This window comes from Apis cerana, linkage group LG16 (assembly GCF_029169275.1).
Source record: "Apis cerana isolate GH-2021 linkage group LG16, AcerK_1.0, whole genome shotgun sequence".
Taxonomy (NCBI): domain Eukaryota; kingdom Metazoa; phylum Arthropoda; class Insecta; order Hymenoptera; family Apidae; genus Apis; species Apis cerana.
Window position 1 is genome coordinate 1,846,571 of NC_083867.1, and position 16,935 is coordinate 1,863,505.

A 16,935-nucleotide genomic window follows, 5' to 3' on the forward strand; every position below is an offset into this window, starting at 1 on the left:
ATATTTTTATAATCATTAACTATTTTTATAATTTAACAAATTTATTTTACATATAAATTATTATAATGAAAAATAGAATATATTTTCTTAATTGATATATTATATAATATTATATAATGTTATTCTAATAATATAGATAGATATAATAAAAAATTGATATATATTTAATCTGGGAATTATTAAATTTACAACAAAATTAGTAATATTTGTTTATTAGTAATGTTGCATTATTATTACTTTTATACATATTTGATATTGGCCATCAACAAATATGTTACAATTTTCATCTCCCCACATTCTCATGTTTATTCGTTTGCTTGAAAACTAACGATATTATTTTATAATAATACATAATAATCCATAGTCAATGCGTGACAAGTACCAGTAGTATTCGTTAGTACAATAATTGTATAATTGTACACTGTATTTGTAGCTTCCTTCACAGGTAAATTATTATATAAAAAGTAATTAAACAATTGAATGTAAATTTTATTCGATAAAATTGAATAAGGTAGAATAATTGCAATTAAATCAATCTAAACAATAGAAGACGATATGCATTTATGATCGCGAAAAAAGAAATGGTTTAATTAATTTGTGGGACCGTGAGACACTCGAATCACAATATGCGTACACCGTTGCCGTGGTTTCAGAAATTGAATATTTAAAAGCTAGTTCTTTTGCTACAATGCGGAACAAGAGTTTCAGGGCAGAATTGTTTTTTCTTTCTTCGTAAAAAAATAGTTTACTGCAAGTGCATCGAATTTAGCGCAAATCCCTAATTCCTCTGAACACAACCGTTCAAATTTTATGGATAAGTTCGTCGCCAAACGCTATATTTCAAAAATGGTTAGTCGATTTTACAATATAGTAATTATTTCAATTTTTGAAACAATGTAATAGAATTTATTTTTCTTTAATTTATAATATTAAAATGTATTTTTCTTAAAAATTTTTAATAATTTTTTGAAACTTATAATATTTCATTGATATTGATTTATATTATTTGATGGATTATTCCATTGCTTGTCTATATCCATATCTTAAATAATTATGCACATATATAATTTTTTGTTAATTTTATAATGATTAAGAACAGATTAAGAATAATCGACATAACCATCTTTCGTTAAAAATGTTCTTTATTTGCAAAATAAGCGACAGTATTAAGTATTTTGTAACTTTGTCGTAATCGGCTGCATATAGTGAGTACTTATGTATATTGCTGTACTCATGCGACGATTAGATAGTTTATCTTTCCATATTTCGAAATTTTTTTCATGAAAACCGACCAAAATTCTAATATTTTAAATTCTGCATATGTTTTAATATTTCATTAATGAAATTAAATAACTTATATTTTCTTAATATCAAAATAACAATTACAAATAATAATTATCTTTGCTTTATAATTTTTAAATTTATATTTTATGAGCTTGTATATATTTCGAATTATTTATATCATATAATAAATAATTTGTAATTTTTATAGATCGGTTTCCATTAGAATTTCGATGAAAGTTCAAACTCACGCAGACAAGTTAAGCGAAATGGTTTACAATAAGGAATATTTTTTGGAAAACACATTTTCGGACTCACAGCCGTTATTGTCAGTTGTCATGGACGTTACTAAATACTCGGTACATACAACGCGTAACTGGTAAATCGAATCGCTGTACTCCTGGGATCCATTAACTAGAATATTGATTATGTATTTTTGATATGAATTGTTTCACCCGAAATTTTCAGATGATAATTTACTCATTTAATACACGTATTGCAATAGGTAATATGCCTCGAAAATCTATTAAAAGCTTCATTATAACGAATATTAAAAGTTGATTATTATTTGCATATTAAGAATTCAACAATGTCGAAGAATCTTAATCAACTGTCGATAAGTAAGAAAACATTGGATAATCATTATTAGAAATTATTCACTTTGAAATTTTACAATTTAAATCTAAACGATAATAAGTCGTTAATAAATCGTTATCATTATTTACGAATTTGAAAACTTTTAATTTTAATTTTAAATAATATTTGAAAGTATTCCTACATTCGTCACACTATTTATTATATATTTATATACATATCTATTGGTCATTTATTTTTTTGAATATTTAATAATTAATATATTGTTAAAATTCTAATAAAGTGAAAGACTTCAATCGAAATACATATAATCGATACTCAGAATCGAAGCTCATTGACACAAGATACGATTCGTGGATCCCTTGTGTACGACATTTCGATTTTGAAACATTCATTGTCAAGATATGCCTGTATTAAAAGTATATCATAATATTGCTAAATGAATCTTGAAAGTAATATTTTCGTTGCTACGATTATAAATATTGATAATTTAGCAGTATGGATTTTTCTAATCAAAAAGTATTTCAATTTTTTTTCAAGAAAGAATTTTCAATAATTTTGACTGATACTTTTCCAATATATTTCTTATTCATATTTCTTATTATTTAAAAAAATTTTTTTTATAATTAATATCAAAAATGAAATCGAAATTCAATAATTATAATAAGAATTTAATCATTTGTTTTCATCAAATTAAAAACGATTGAAATCTTGACTCGAGGTAATATCTACTTATATATCTATATTGGCTATTAGAAAATTACATTTGATCCACTTTACACTTGTAAATCTAAATTTCAATACAGTTTTACATAACAGTATGTATTTGCAAAAATACATGACATGTTTATAAAACATTCAATACGTTATTATTATTGTAGAATATGACATCGACAAATATAAATATGCAATAGCAAATAATAAAATACAAGTGTAAAGGGTAGAAAATTTTTGATAACATAACAAAATGTTGCATGCTAATATGAAAAGCATCGAAAATCAGTGCATACTGCCATCTATGCGTAAGTGATGAAGAAAACCGGTACAGCGAACAGTATAGCATGAAAAGAGGCGTCTTCGGGTGTGTTTCTAATTGATTTTGTTTCTAATATAGCGATCAACACAGTGGAACTACAAATTCACGCCTTTACTAAACTTTACTAACTAATCGGACTTGTTCATCGTGTCATTAACTCGTACAAGATTGGATTAAGTGAAAGTGCGCTGACTTACTGTATCAGACTTCTATCTTAGAACAATGTTCTTCTTCTTTTTTTTTCATAATAACATTAATTTAAAAATATTCAATTTTTTTCTCGATTTCGAATAAATATTTGGAATATATTTTCGAATGTTTCTTTATGTTAAATGTTAAATGTTATTTAGATTTTAGATTTGAATTGTGAAAATTTATATTGCTAATTTTTTTTCAAGATATCAATTAAATCTAAACGAAGATACAATTTGCAATATGGTATGATTGGCAACAAAAATTTACAAAATCATTTTTATAATGGATCACTTTAATTAAAAATATATCAATAAATATTTTCAAAGATGAATTGAAAGACAAAATGATCAGAAAATAAGATATTTTTATTTTAATTGATAAATTAATTGAAATAGTTGGTGAGCTGAATAGGTTGGCAGATTTCAGTTCATACAGAGTGGCAAAATGATGTTACCGACGTTATTGTGCCATAATTAGCCTAGTTTCAGTGAAGAGAGCCTGATTTTAGCAAAGTGAACATTGTTCATGAACGAAATCGTTGATAGTCAACGTAAGTGAATAAAATGTGGACAATCTTCAAGTTTCGAGCATAACCTCAATTTTTTTTTGTCTTGGTAATCCATCCGTTTCATGCACTAAATTGCCTGTGCAGAGATTCGTAAATACACACGATAATTATACGAATGTGATAGAAGCACGATAATAATCGGTTATTTTAAACTTCGAGCGACGAGAGAGAATATCTTACAATAGGTAATGCATTTACTAGGCACCACGATGCATCGCAACAACCTTTCTAGTTGTAAATATAATAAAAATCGCTGTCTCAATAAAACAGAAACTGTGTATAGGACATTCAAGTATTTTTTTTAACTTAATCTCAATCTTATAATTTTAATTTCAGTTGACATTCGAGCTTCACTAGACCACAGAATTATTGATGCATTTTTAAAATAAATATAATAAAAATAATGGTTTATGAAGTTAAAAGCTAAAAAAATAAAGAAATAAGATGATAATTTTTTTTATGTTCAAATTCCAGTAGAAAAAATTACTTTAATTTTTATACAATGGCAATGATATTTAAATTGTATAACGATATATTTCATTTATTTAATATTTGAATTCTAAACAAGGCTGCTACGATGCAAGCTCGAAAGCACAGTGTACCCATGTGTGTATAACAAAAAGTCAACAAGTAAACGTGCAATAAATCAATCGATTGCAAATCGCCTTATAAATTGTATAAAAATCTCTATTTGCCTAGCTTAATGCCTTAAGGATACGGTATTGGGAATTTGTATAATTCCTACAGTTTTTATGCCCAGTTGAAGAGACACTGTTGCATTTATTATTTTTGTTTAGCAATCTCGTACTCACTAGGAAAAACACTTGCCTTCTGTGCACTCAGCGATAAGTACGGTGAATTTCATTCAGACTCTTTTTTCCGTTAAATGCATTGAAAGATATTTAACAAAAAAGTTATTATATTTTTTTATGAGCAAAAAAGTCATTTTATAAATAATTGAAAATAAAATTTAATAAAATTTAAAGATATACATTAAAATGAATATAACAAGACAATAAAGAAAGATTGATACAGCAATTATCATCAATAGATAGAATAATTAAAGTAAAATTTAAATAGAGATTCATTGTTCATTCGTTCTTCAATATCTAATTGAAAAATAATTCGTTGAATCGAAATGAATAATCAGTGCATATCGGCACAGAGAGACAAAAGCAAATCGAAAAATAAATCAGAGACATATGGGTAGCAAAGTATTGCTAATTATCCATCGTGCAATATGTGTGACAGATGAGGCAAGCGCGTGCGCTACGCGGTACACCCAATTGCAAATGAAATATATCAGATAGAAATCCATTCACTCGAGTATTCACCGAAGTACTTTAGTATTTCTCTCCATTCTTAAATTCACATGATATAAAATCCTAGATTAATATGGCCGGTAATTTGTTTCTCTTGTGTCCTCGTATTTCTTTCTCTTTTTTCTTCCTCCCCATATCTTTTCTCCCTCCCTCCCGTAATTCTCCTATCAGTTTTCCCCCTTTTTTAATTATGTTCATATTACTTATATCGTACGAATGGTTTTACATTAATCCGCAATTAGTAAATAGATAACCGCAAGCTTAACGTCTAAGTCAATTTATGAATTAATGAGTGTTGTATTATGAATTAAGGTGTGTGTGTTATGTTGTATGACGCATGAAATATATGAAAAACGATTTGCTTCAATATTCAACAATCATTCTCTCTCTCTCTCTCTCTCTCTCATTCACACATACATTCTTCTCTCTTTTTCCTGTTTTTCATTTCCTATTATTTCATTTGTGGTTTCATGTATTGAAAAATTCGATTTATTTCCAAGAAACGTATTAAATTCATTTTTCACACCATAATATGAATTTTTTCTCCCTGTTTTTTGCTGCTTCCATCTTCTTCTCTATTTAGGTTAGAAGCATGTAAGATACCGCTCGTCGAACGATACAATATTTTTTTATTTTCTACCTGCAAGCTTCTTAATGGAATGTTGTAATATAAATATGTAGGGAATATCGAATCGATCGAGTTATCTAATCGCCTTATTAAATCAGGCTTACGTTTGACTTTCCACTTTTTTGTTCTTACGATCTTTCGTACTTGTCATTTATTTATTTTGCTATTGTCGAAACTGAGTAAATACTACAAGTAATTTTTTTTGTCGATTTTTATAAAGCAAAGCAAAGCAAAAAAAAAAAAAAAAATGCAGTGATAATATGGGGAGAAAAAAAATTTTTTACGAATAAACTTTATCCTAAAATTTTGATCTACGTCGCGCGTATGTTATAACAAAATTGTTCTTATATTTCTAAAATGATAAATTCTTACTTAATAAAAACAATGATTACATCAATTCTATTGACAAAAAGAATCTCTCTTTGTTTTCGAAATATTGAAATAACAATCCTTATTACACCTTTCCTTCAATAATTCGTAAGTACATAGCTGTTCATGTAGGAACGAGTTATCATGTGCGATACAATGTACAAGTTATATCTAAAGCGAGAATCGTTAGGGACAATTGCAATTTTTGATTCGAGCGAACATTTGAGGTTCGAATTCTCTCGCTTATATTTATCTAATCGCAAAAATCTTAGCGAATAACGTCTTGCCCCGCCTAGTTACGTTTCGTCTCATCTGCTGCTAAGATTTCGATCAAGTATTACTAGAATCATAAGAATAGTGAGTTTTCACCAGATTCTTTTTTTTTTTTTTTGCTATATATTATCATATCGAGCAGCAAAAAAATTAAAAATCATTTTTTCTCCGCTTGAAACGCTTCTTTCGCGTCGAATATATACATATATATATATATATATATAGAGTATATGTTTACTATATATGTAATATATATATAGTATATATTTCTTTTATAAAAATTGTGAAACATAATATTTTGAATAATCTTTCATCTAATCGACAAATGCATAGAGTGCATTTGAAAGATTATATTTTGTGAATGCATGTTTCTTTTTTTTTCAAATTAATATTTAAAATTTTTTACAATTTAATATAAATTTAATATAACGAATTAAAATTCTGAAGTTGGTTTGAGTTTTACTTCGTCAATTAGAAGCGAGCAGAGTGTTACGTTCAGTTTGTCGAGACTTTTACGTTCGGCAGGATTCGACTTTGGTTACGTCTATAACGAGCCTTCGATTAAAAATGGTTCGATACTATCGCGTTTATAATGCATTCGTCGTTCCACTAAGAAGCCGGGATTATTTTTGAGATATGTTTGTGTGTTGAGAAAAACGTGTACGATAATTATACTTATTTTTTTTTTTTATCTTTTGGAATCACTTATCTTTATTTTATTCTATTATAGAAATGTTAGAGAGAAAGAAAGAGAGAGAGAAATATTTATTTTTTCTTATTGCAATTTCGCATTTTTCTCTCTCTATCTCTTTTCTTTCTTGTTTATTTTCACATTAGTAGCAGACAAGAAGCCGTACGCGTCGCAACGCGTCGCTCGTAAGTGAAATTTACTTATACATGTATGTGTGTGTGTGATGTTCTGTGTATATATGCGTATATTTATATATATATATATATGTATATATATACAATTATTTATATATACATATACATATATTTATTTATTTATTAATTTATTTATATATTTTATATTCGTATTTATTTATTTATTTATATATTAGTCTTTTGAAATGATTTCTCGTACGTGCAAAAAATAAATCTCTCGACGCGATCGTTGCGCCGCGAGTGAATTTTTTTCTTTTCTTCTTTAACACGTTTCTTTTTTTTCTCTAGTTTCCTTTCTCATTTTTCTTTCTTTTTCTACTACATACGTATTTCGCAAAAAAGTTATAGAAACATCAAGAGACGCTTTTAGCGACTCGTATGTAGAATCGATTGGCTACAATCACAACGTCGTTGAGAAGATGTTGGATCAAGGATTCAAAGATTTGAGATTTAAAAGTGTCGGCATGAGAAACGATTCATGGTCGAGAACGTGAGAATTGTTTGCCATTCAAAAATTGAAGAGGACAAAAATGGATAACTGATGAATATTGGAATCTTTCTCTTTCGTACTTTCTTTCCCCTTTGCAAAAATGTGCCTATTTGTTTATATTAGATATTTTTTTCTCTTTTCAAAGCACTAAACGAACTAGAAAAATTTTATCTTTATTGCGCGGAAAATGTAAAAATAGCGTTGCTGTAATACATCGATCGAAGAAAAGTTTCTTCTTCAGATTTTCATTTTTGCTCATTAAATCGGGAAGCTGCATTCCACGAAACTTTTAATACTTAATATTTTCTTCTAGTGGAACATTAGTTGCATTACTTTATATTCGATTAAGGCGGAATCAATATTAGGGTATTTTTGCATATAAGGCATATCCGGCTCTTTCTCGTTTGCAATAAAATATCGATTGCCTCAAGCGAACAAGAAAGACTTCGTTTCCGATTATGATCACTTCATTGTTTATATTATTGTTTATATTATTCCAGAAAAATATATATGTATATTGGAGAGGAGAAAAAAAATATAAAAAAGTGAATGCATTCTTATCGCGAGAAATGTTCAGTATGTTTCATTATAAATTTCAAATAAAATTCGATTTAAAGATAATTTTTAATTTATAATTTCGAAATGGTGCACAACGGAACAACAGTTCGGAAACGAGCGAATAATTTACGCATTGTAATTAATAATTGAATACTTAGCACTTACACTTTTGTAACAAAGTCGTATAACGATTATGCAATTAATCAATATAAACGGAACCATTCCAACGAAGGAAGGAAATAAATTTATAATTCAAAAATCCAGAGAAATTGATTAAAAATTGATTGAAATTAAAAAAAAAAAGAGCGAAGAAACTTATTGGTAAGTTGGCAGTTGCGAGGAATCTAATTAATTGATTTTTATATATATTTATAAAAATAAACACATATTGACCAAAATATTGGATCATGATTATAGATAAAATTTATATGATAAACATATATAAACATATATATAAAAATATATTATATATATATAAACATATGATAAACATACATAACATTTTCAATTTCTTAAATTTGTATGATTTTTTTATTTATTAAAAACTTAAAAAGCTCAAAAAATAAAATATTTTTGTTTTCTATGAGAAGTTGTATCTATAAGATATATTTATATTACTGAAAAATAATTAATTTAAATTCAATTTTTACTTTAATTTTTTTTTTAAATAATTAAAATTAACTTTAAGTTTACTTCTATTATTATTATACTATGTAAAAAATAAGTTTTTTATGACGTGTCAATTATTACATCTTTTTATTATCGTGTCGAATAATGATTTGATAAAATTTAATCTTACTTTGCAATAAGCAAACAGTATCTGATATATCAGAGCAAATATCGGGATAAAATAGTTGCCAATATCATTAAAATAGCAATGTGTATTTCATAAGGAAATAATGATTCGTTGTAGAGTGCGACGATAATAGCTTTGTCAAGCTATTAGTGTTGCGTCATTATCTTATTAATTTTTTCTAGAATAAACAATTATTCTTCTTTCCTTATGCTGCTGCTATCATTAATAATCATTTCGTCTTGGTATTTAACAACTTTGACTGTATATAAGACACAGATATTCAGTAAAATAAGAGTAAGTGACATACATTTATTGCTTTTTTAAACTCAGTAAATTTTTTTTTTATTTTCATCATCATTTAAAGTTATTTTATTTCATTTTCACGAAAATTTCTATTAATAAGAAAAATATTATATTTTGAATTGGAAAATAGATAAATTTATTTTATTAAAAAAATCTAAAAAAAAATATCAAGAAACAATAATTATTGCAAATATTCTATCTAATATAAAAAAGAAGAGGACTATTCCATTTCAGCTGCTAACTTATCAGCAATATATATTAAAAGTTGCTTCGCATGATATAAAATAATGTATAATCAATGTCTATTCAATTTCTCAGATTTTTTCTTAAATGGAATGATAAAAACGAGATCGCTAATTAGCGATGTACAACAAGTATAATACGTACCGATAAACCATTCTTACATGATCCGACGTAAGTATACCGGTACAAACGTCACTATTGCACTTCACTTTCAGATAAAAAAACTGTACTATGATTCCCGCGACAAAACGATCATTACACACATTCACTGTGCGATCACTGCAATGAAATAATCAGAACAATTTGCGTGGCAGCACAAACTTCTCTCCGCCTTTTTTTATCAGTTGAATTGCATTTTGTGCTTCCTCAATGAATTTCCTCAGATCTGGACTTTGTTCTTTCTTTAAATGGATATTCTCGTTCGTAGGAACGTTTATCACTGGTTCTCTTTTAAAATTCTCTCTCGGTCGCTTTTGACGTCGTTGATTCGCGACAAAAAAAAGTCGAGATATTTTTATGACTTTCTTGAAATGGTATCTTTTCTAACCTCTGCGCCATCGCATTAAGTGTTTTCCTTATTGTTATTCGGATCGATAGCTTAATGCCTCATTGAAGTTTATCCTGAGTCGAAGCATCATTTCAAGGTTCGTTGCTGGTTAGTTCCTCGGATCATTTCTTGATCGGATAAGGGATTCACCAGAATCTCTGGGCGCTGTCCCACAAGTTCTTCAAACTTGATCGAAACTCGAAACGGAAGTTCTGATAGTATCACGCTATGTTGTTGCCGCTCATCGTGGTTACGCATTTTTTTTCCGGCGTGTTTTGACTCTCTGAATTGCTGCGCACCGCTTTCGTCGGACTTCCCGGTGTAGGGGTCGTGTCACCCGGTAACGGATTGTTATTGTTCGTCGAGGTCGAACTTCTGCGGCCATTTTCACGGGTCGGTGACTTCACGTCGAATACGGATGTATCCGACTCGATGTCCGAGTCGATCTGGAAGTAATATGAATAACGACAATTAAATATCGAATAATAAATAATTAGGGCGGAACGAAGCATAGAGGCATAATTTTTTTTTTACTATTCATGAATTCTAATAGCGAATAAAAATTGCCTTCGATAATGATATTTAAGCTGTTAAAATTTGAACAAAATTTTTAAGTGCTGCGAAGTATATAAGAAATATTACTTTTATTTTATTTATTATTATTATTATTATTATTACTTTTATTGATTTTATAAATTTTTAATAATTTATTCATAATTTATAATATAATATAATATTTGCTTTTGATAAATATTTTTTGTAAAAATAATTATTAAATATTATTAGTTTGTACTACTGTAAACGTTATTTTCTATAAATTTAAAAATCTTCGCGGCATCTTAAAATTTAATTTTATCTATTAAGAAATGTTTTGCATATTAAAGTTGAAAGATTATAAATAATTTTTTTTCTATATTATATTAAAATAATCATTTTTTTTATTTATAATTTTGATTTTTTTCATTTTAGATATATCTTAATAAATAATAAAAAGCTTTGATGATGATTTAATATTCTTACTATTGCGGAAAATTAGCTATAGCTACGTATAATTGGCTATATATAACTAGAGAATAAATGAAAATGTTAATAATTTTTATAAATAAAAATTATTTAATTATTTATTGAATTTTTAATTTTTAAATAATTTTTTTTGTTTTCAATAAATTTGAGTACAATTTTTAAATAATTTTTAAATTTGGAAATTTGTAAGGTTTTCAGTTTCGAAATTTGAAATTTTTAAAACTTTGTTATTTTTTTCTTTTTTTCTTTTTTTTCTTTTTTTATAATTTTATAATTTTTAATATTCTTTATTTTATATATATGAATAAAAATATTATTTGTTAAGAAATAAAATTTTAATAAATAGATTTCTGAAATTTTTTAATTTATTCGATAATAAAAAAATTGCTTGATACAACTGAAAGTTTTTAAAAATAGAATAAATGTTTTTATTTAAGTGAAATTTTGTTCTATCTCCAAAGAAATAAATTTGTTTCTTATATAAAAATGTAATAAAAGTTTCAATATTTTTTGAAACAAAAAAAATAATTAGAAAATTATTGTTATTTTATTTATAATTGAAAATTTTAACAGTTTCATTTGATGTCTGTATATAGTTATTAAAATGAAATACATAAATAAATATAAAAAAATTTAATATTGGCTTTTTTGTTATTAATTAATATCAAGCTAGCGTCTAATCATTTACCATAAACTGGGGGAATACCATAACTTGGTAATATTGGATAACATTGATATAGATTCTAATTATATTTTAAAATATATTTAATTAATTATAAATTAACGAATAGATTTTAATTACAATATAAATAATTAAATAAGATATAAATATTATAAATAAATAAATATTTTAATTACAATATAAATAATTAAATAAGATATAAATAGAGAAAAGCTTAAATCGGAATCAGTTTGTGTTTTAATAATAAGGATTAAATTAATTAATTTGAAAATAAATAAATAAGGATAAAAACAAAATATATTAAGAATAAGAAAAAAATTTTAAATATTGATTCTAGTGTATTATTACTGTTATTTATATTATAATACTATTAATTACAGCAATAATATTGGCAAGTAATTAATATATATTAAAAAAGAAGAATAATAATTTTTATATTTGTAATAAAATGTAATAAAAGCTTTAATGATATCTAAATCATTTAAATTAAATAATAAATATAAATAACTTAATATTTTAATTTTATATTATACAAATAATAAAAGACTTCATAACTTTTATAGTAAATAATTCTCATTAAATAAAAAAAAAACCTAATAAACATGAAAAATAATTGTCTTCAAAGATATAAGCAATTTTTTATTTTCATTGTGCTGTCGTGCGTATAAAGTGCATATGAAGTCAGAAATTGGAGGATATAAAAAGTAATCAGAAAATTTAATAAAAGAATTAATATTTTCAAAATTTTTTAAAAAATTTTTTCAAAAAAAACAAAGTCTTATTTATTACTTTGAAAATATTAATTTTTGATATTTATCCATATTTACCAAGATCTTTGTTTCATTTGGTGAATCTTATTAAAATATATTAAATATATTATATTAATCTCTATATTATGAACTTTTGAATTTTTGAACAACTTATGAACTTTTTTTTATTATCCTATATAACAAATTCCTATCAAGATTTCTATCAGTGTCCTCTCAGTTTATAGTATCTACTTGCATTTGCTTTTCAGTGCATAACGCAGTCATTAATATCTACGCGTGATATATACTAAGAACTATTAATATATTGTGAAACATATGTGGTAATTTGTGATAATTTGTGGCAATTTGTCAAGATTGAGACAATTGTTAGAAGATAAACGATTTTCACCTTTGGTAACTGGTTTCCATGAAGAACGATAACGTTTCCAAATATAATAATTATATAATAATTATCGCGATAATGGTATGTAGGAGAAGGAGGAGGAAGATGATGCACTACCTTGTTGAAACAGACTACCTGTCTGGTAGCTGGATGCGGGCTGAGAAATAACCGTTCGCTAGTATCGCTTCCACAGCTGGAACTTTCGCTCATCTCCGTGGTAAATTTTCGTGATGCTCGTGGACTAGGTGGCGCTGCTCGGCTCTGACCTCCCAAATTGATTCCTACATTCCTTGAGCAGACTTGTGCCTGAATGTGTTCGCAAACCCTTCGAAATCTTCGAATGTTTCCTAAAAAATCGAATATAATCGATAATTATTTATTATTGAAGTTGAAACGTATGATTAAAAAGAATTAAAAATTGTGTGATTTTATTAATTGTTATTTTTGAAATCAATCTTTTTATTTGAAAAATTATTAATATAATTATTTACAATTAAATGATTTATTTATTATTTAATTAACATGATTATTCTTTTAGTATATAACATTAAATGTTTATTATTATTCTTTTCTAAGTACTTGTTAAGCATTTAGAATTTGATTGTTTTCTTTCTAAAAATCATATAAATATTTTTGATTTATTTTTAAGTCAAGAATATTTTTATCAATTATATCTTCTATTAAATTATTTCCTATTAAAATTATAATTTTTCAAGTTAGATTAAATAAGATACAATTTCTAAAAGTATTCATCTTTCTGAATGTTTAATATTAAATTTTTGATTATCATTAAAGAACAAAATAATAAATATATACAGTGTATATATTTTATTTAAAATGCAATAAAATATTTTTAAAAATTACAAATTTATTTAATATAAAAAGATATTTTGTGTATTAAAATGATAGCTTTTTATCATTTTAAAAAAATAAATTGCTGATAAATAATATAAAATTTATCAGTTTTATTTAATAATATTTTATAAATCATTAACACTATTTCAATATTTCATTGTTATGTTTCATATGTCTATGTTATTTTGTATATGTGTTATTGTATATATGTATATAAAAAATTAATATATATATATTGTTTTTCTTTATTAGTTTCTTTATTGGTATACATTTATATTATTATAAATTATATATTAGAATATGTTTAATATAATTGGATATTTTTTTAGCCAATTGTAATATTTTTTCTTTTCTAATTGTGTACAATGTAAATCAAGTTATATTTGATTGAGCAACAGATCATGAAAAAAATAAAGAAAATAAATAATATTAAAATTATACGTTATACATGGTTTTGATAGATATAGGCAGAATGTAAAATAATACTTGCCAAGGTAACATCGATCTAGTTGCGCTTGGACGATTGCCAATCTTAAAACACTGCTACCTTACCAATCTACTATTTTTCGCGGTTTGTATTCAAAAATACAATATATTCTTTTTGTTTTCTTTCGATATTTATAAATAAATATTGGACAAAAAACAAAAGAAAAAAAAATTTTATATCTAAAAGTCATTTTTCAATTTCTTTTTTTTTTTAATTTCAATTATATAAAATGTTTTAACATATTTATGATACATATTTTAAGGATCAATTACAGAAAGCAAAATAAGTACAAAAAATTGGTATAAAAAATGTCAAAATTTATTTATTAAGTAATTTTAAAAATTTTTAATTGTTAGATAGAGTGAGATAGAATCATATTATCATTTTATTGTCTTCCTTTAATGCAAATTTAAATTTTTTATAATTATTTAAAAAAAAAATAAAAATCAAACAATTTTTTATAGATATAGAACTTGTTTATAAGTGCAATTGCATATTTTTAAAATAAGACATTATTTCTTAATCATATCTAATGGAATTGTCCTTTACTAATCAAATAAAGGATTAAATACTAAAAAAAATATTAAAAAATATTAAAATTATAAACTAATTTTAAAACAATAATAATATTAAAGTTAAAGTATATTTAATATTAAAATAATATTTTTCAATGTATATAATTCATAAAAATATATCATTATATATATATTTTATATTGTTGTATTTTTATAAATACTTTTATAATACTATGATTTTAAATTAATATAAATTAAATTGATATAAGTTAGAAATACAAGAAATTAAAAAATATAATTATATAAAATACTTTTTATTATGTATATTAAATATTGATATAGAATAACGATAATTCAAAGCATTATTTTAATAAAATAAAATTTTACTTTCATATTATATAATAAAAATTCATTAGTATAAATTACTTAAAATCTAATAACATGTGATCATTATAATTTTTTTCTGAACTATTGATAAATAAAAAATAAAAAATAAAAAATAATAATAAAAAAAGAAATATGAATTATTCTGATTTTCAGATAAAGAATTATTGCGAGAATATTTAATAAATTGAAAATTCACTTACCGCTTAAAAGAGTAAAAGTAATGGCAAACAATGGTTCACTTGGCTGTTTTGATATGGCGCTGATGTCTACTTGAAAACGGACTTGTCTTTGAAACATGGCCGGCGCTGTACTACCCCTCTTGTATTCCACTTTGAAGGACATGGGTGAGCTTACACTGTGAGATAACTCTGCTATCTGTTGATCAAAACTTGCTTGTTTTTTATATGAATTTAAGAAATTTAAAACATACACTATTGATCAAAAATTTGATACACTTGTTCTTTTTTTTTCGATATTGTTAATGACACATTATAAACTACACATTATGAAAATATAGTAGGTAAAATATAATATATAATAATATATAATCTATAATAATGTAATTAAAAAATATATATATCTAAAAAAATTTTAATAAAAATTTATTAACATAACGTTTTATAAAATTTAAATTAATAACCTATAAAAATATTATATTTTAAAATTATAAATTATTTCAAATTTTATGTTAATATATTATTCAAATATTATTTTTTATTCTAAAAATAATTTTAATTCATGTGATGTATAAATAATTTTAAAAGTTTTTTTATTTAAATAAAATAATAAAATATAAAAGATTGTGGTGAGATTATCTGTTATTACATATTTTGAATGAATTAATTTTCATTTTGACCACAGTAAATTATTAAATTCCAAGTTCATAAATTTGTTTGAAATGTAATCACATTTGGTGTCAGAATTATTCTCACTTCAAATAATTTGTTAGAAAAATATTATGGTAAATTTATCATTATAATAATTATAAATACAATTATATTTGAGTTTACAATTATTTATAATTATATTTGAGTTTGGAATTATATACGTGAGATATTGCAATATTAATCTATGTATATTTTTAATATAAGTAACAATGTTCAAATAATATAATATTTATTTGAAAAATTATATATAAAATTATATTTGAATTGAATATATTGAATTTGAATAAAAAATAAAACAAAAATTATTTCATTTAAGAATTAATAAAATAATATAAAGAAAAATCATTTAAAATCATTCAAATAATTTAAACATGATTGTTGCAAATAATATTTAACCAATTATAATTAATATATCATTTTAATGATTATTTTTTAAATATTTGAAATTCTATATGACAATAAACAGAATTTAATAATAATTTTATTGTTAATTTGATAGATTTTTTTCTTTTTTTTTAAGAATTTAATTCTAAATTAATTTTAATTTTAAGTTTTTTTTAAATAATTGGATTTTATAAAATTTTTTAATGATTCCAAACTTTTGATCGATAATGTATAAATGAGAAATATTAAGTAAAAAAAAGCTTACCGATAAAAAAGCATGTATCAAGTCGGCTTTGACGCTTGCTAATACTTTTCCTTTTACGAGAATGGTGAATGTTTCATCTTTCTCCGTGGTCATTAGACTACCAAACCATGATTTCTTTGTAAGTTCTGGAGAAGAATCCGGAGTGAGATGTACCTGTGTAAATCAAAGAAATACATTTTATTCGTGACGATATTTTTGAAATATAAAATA

General features: G+C 24.2%; 1 protein-coding gene and 1 long non-coding RNA gene across 6 annotated transcripts in view; one reads left to right on the plus strand and one right to left on the minus strand.

Moving 5' to 3' along the window:
- Positions 1-196: 196 nt before the first annotated feature.
- LOC108000463 (serine/threonine-protein kinase BRSK2) overlaps positions 197-16,935 on the minus strand; it is a 57,582-nt gene continuing 40,843 nt past the window's right edge. For 2 of the 5 annotated variants that reach the window (XM_062086329.1, XM_062086328.1), the window contains exons 10-13: positions 16,726-16,878; positions 15,390-15,564; positions 13,081-13,292; positions 197-10,534 (exon numbers count right to left, since the gene is read on the minus strand). In XM_062086329.1, coding sequence (XP_061942313.1) covers positions 10,310-10,534; positions 13,081-13,292; positions 15,390-15,564; positions 16,726-16,878 — 765 coding nt within the window. In that variant the 3' untranslated portion in view covers positions 197-10,309. Of the gene's footprint in view, positions 10,535-12,951; positions 13,293-15,389; positions 15,565-16,725; positions 16,879-16,935 lie in introns of all 5 variants that reach the window. The other 3 variants (XM_062086326.1, XM_062086325.1, XM_062086327.1) reach the window with 2 other exon arrangements.
- Positions 3,724-15,803, plus strand: LOC133667461 (uncharacterized). Its single transcript, XR_009832998.1, has 2 exons — positions 3,724-3,859; positions 15,343-15,803. It is a non-coding gene; the product is annotated as an uncharacterized LOC133667461 (long non-coding RNA).